The sequence below is a fragment of the Pundamilia nyererei genome, unplaced genomic scaffold (genome assembly GCF_000239375.1).
Source record: "Pundamilia nyererei isolate P.nyererei 1_Seehausen unplaced genomic scaffold, PunNye1.0 scaffold00261, whole genome shotgun sequence".
In the NCBI taxonomy this organism is placed as follows: Eukaryota; Metazoa; Chordata; class Actinopteri; order Cichliformes; family Cichlidae; genus Pundamilia; species Pundamilia nyererei.
In genome coordinates, this window is record NW_005187662.1 from 201,661 (window position 1) to 204,417 (window position 2,757).

At 43.3% G+C, this 2,757-nt stretch overlaps 1 protein-coding gene across 1 annotated transcript in view; it reads right to left on the reverse strand.

The window, feature by feature from the left end:
* Positions 1-2,757, reverse strand: part of nherf1b (NHERF family PDZ scaffold protein 1b) — a 30,653-nt gene that overhangs the window by 7,414 nt on the left and 20,482 nt on the right. Inside the window, exon 3 of the mRNA XM_013915150.1 lies at positions 1,575-1,751. Within this exon, the coding sequence (XP_013770604.1) occupies positions 1,575-1,751 (177 nt within the window). The remainder of the gene's footprint in view (positions 1-1,574; positions 1,752-2,757) is intronic.

Below are 2,757 nucleotides of genomic sequence, written 5' to 3' on the forward strand. Positions count from 1 at the left end.
GTGTCTTCACTAATGAGGCAGACCGACATCAGGCCTTTTTAAAAGCAGATTATTTCAGTGTGAGGCTGTTACAGTCGGGCCCTCTGAAGGATCAAAGACCTCACACGGCGGCTGTTAGTTCACATCATATTCCCTTACTTATTTTGTCAGGCTATTATTATTTTTGTCTAGGTAGTGCATAAAGGTCTGCTTTTGCTCATCTGATTATTTCTTTTATGCCTTTGCCTGGCTCCTTTACTCCGATTGTTTACAGCTGATAACATCTGCAAAAAAAAAAAAGAAAAAAAAAAGGGGGGCTTTCTAATTTCTAATTTTTACATTTCATAAAAATTAACGCAAACAGAATTTCATATGCAGATGATAAATAAGGGTGACATCATTCTAATGAGTGGGAAACAGGCTAATGCATGGGCGTGCATAGTTCACATGCAGAGCGCCATGCTTACAGAAAGATTTATAAAGGTGAGGAAAAAAATGATCTGCATGTACTTTTGTGGATTCGTTTTCTGCAGGGTGTGGTAGATTTGGTCAGGGAGAAACCTTAAAAAAAAAAAGATGCATTTTAGTATTATGCAAAGTCTGCACGACACTAAAATACACTGATGTGAAAATAAAACAGGTAACAGTGCAGTGAGAATTCAGAGCGAGTGGATGCTCCGTGTCCTGCCACCTTCATGACCTGTTCAGGCTCCCTGTCCTAAAAACAAACCAAGTTTTTCCAGCAGTGAGAAAGAAATGACCTCATGGAATCCTGCACACACGAGAAAGACTGCTTCAGGCCGTGTTTGAAGGCTGACATTTTGGGGAGTTCACGCGTGAAGGCAGCTTTAGTTTGGTTTTTTTGGAGGTTTTTTTTTTTTAAGTTAACCAGTCTGTTTATGTAATAAGTTATTTTCCATCCTTGAAACAGATTCATTTTTGCATACGCTGTAGGCAATTCGTTTGTGAAATTTCTTCCCTACTAGATATTTCGCGATAAGCTGTAAGTGGTAATACTGCATAGTGGATGTGTTTAGAAACCACAGCAGTGAGTAAAGGTCACATAGGCTCTGGTGGCTCAATAATTGCATAGTTTAAACCCTCCTGACATTAACATCAGCACAAAAAAACTGTACTGGGAGCTTCATGGCAAGGGTTTCCACAGCTGAGCAGGCAAAGAGGAAAATGATACTTACAAAGATTGCAACACATATGACAAACATCTTAAATATAAATGAGATAACTTGAATTATTGAATGTGAACAAAGGTCTCCATCTCCAACCAGGCTTTAGGTGAGGCCTGATTACAAGCTACACAATTATTCTCTATTTTTATCCAACTACAAAGAAAAACAGTGGAGGCTGTATAGAGCGGAAGTATGGCAGACTAATCAGGATACAATGCAGGGATATTTTTAGGGAGCTTGAAAGGCTCATAATAAGCTGCTTCTCATGAATAATGAAGCACTTTGTAACTATTTGGCACCTCTTTCAAAAATTTTAAACTTTTCAAACTAGTCAGATAATATTTTTTGTTCCTAGTAGATAAAAATGTTTTAGGTTACTGAGATCCAGCCCGCACGCTCTCACTTTACCTCTACGATCCTGTCTTTGGGCAGCAGGCCTGCCCTTTCTGCTGGAGAGTCTTCATCCACAGCTCTGATGTACTGTCCCGGCCGCGCCCGCTCACTGTGCAGGTTGAAGCCATATCCGCTGGTGCCTCGCTGGATCACGCAGAGACGTGGCCGCAGTTCAGCGCGCACCTCTTGCTCCTGCAGGGAGAGACATCGGATGTAAACAACATGTATGTGACATGCGCAGGGTATAGCAACATGTTTATAAAAATACCTCCACCGTGGGTGTCTGTTCAGCAAGAACAAGAGGCACAAAGATCACAGAGAGCTCCAGTGAGTCGTTAACCATGAATATAGAGCCCAGGTTGAACATGCAGCTGCCTGCTGCTTTGTTGTCCGCTGTGTTTTTGATAATCGAGAGTAAACTACAGCCGCTGTTTCAGCCCACGTGACTCTGTTTGCTCAACAGGAAGGAAAAGGGTCTCGGAGGCATGTGATTGGAGGTCTGCTGGGAAGGTTTTTCGAGAAAAACCGAGAGAGGCAGGGGGGTGGCTCTAAGGAAGGGACCGGTTCCGGTCCACAACCTAACTCATTTCGGGGTCTGCAGGACAATGGAAGCTGGGTGTTGACCTCTGACCGCCTCCCCTCTCTCCCATGTCCTGTCCTGTTTCTGGGATGGCAGGAAGAGTTAGAGCCATATTGTCATTCAGGGGAAAAAAAACAAAAACCTGGAGCTCGGTCCCAGAACCTCCCTTCCGCTGTATGGATGAAGCAGTTTCTTTATTTAGCAAAAGGAGAACTTTAAAGGCTTTGTCATCAAAGAGGTCAAAACAGCAACATACAGGAGCACTGGTCAGGGTAATCTTTGTCACCGTGACCAAATCTGACCCGACACTCCCTCCACATCAGAGCGGCTGTGCTGTGCTCCCCTGCCCTTGATCAACTGTACACTGGAAGACAATGAGCCAGCTCTATAAATAAAAATCAGGTATGAATGACTCGCTTTTCTGCAGGAAGTTCTTGCAGAGGCCTTATTGATTAAAATCCCTTTTAAACATCGCTGAACAGTGGACATGATAATAACCGAGGCAGTCTGACTCAACAGTTCCTGTCGTAATAAAACTCCACAACAGAACAGAATGACTTCACTGCATTATATAAACCAATCCTCCGCCACCCCGGCATAAAGCGCCTGAAAAAAGAT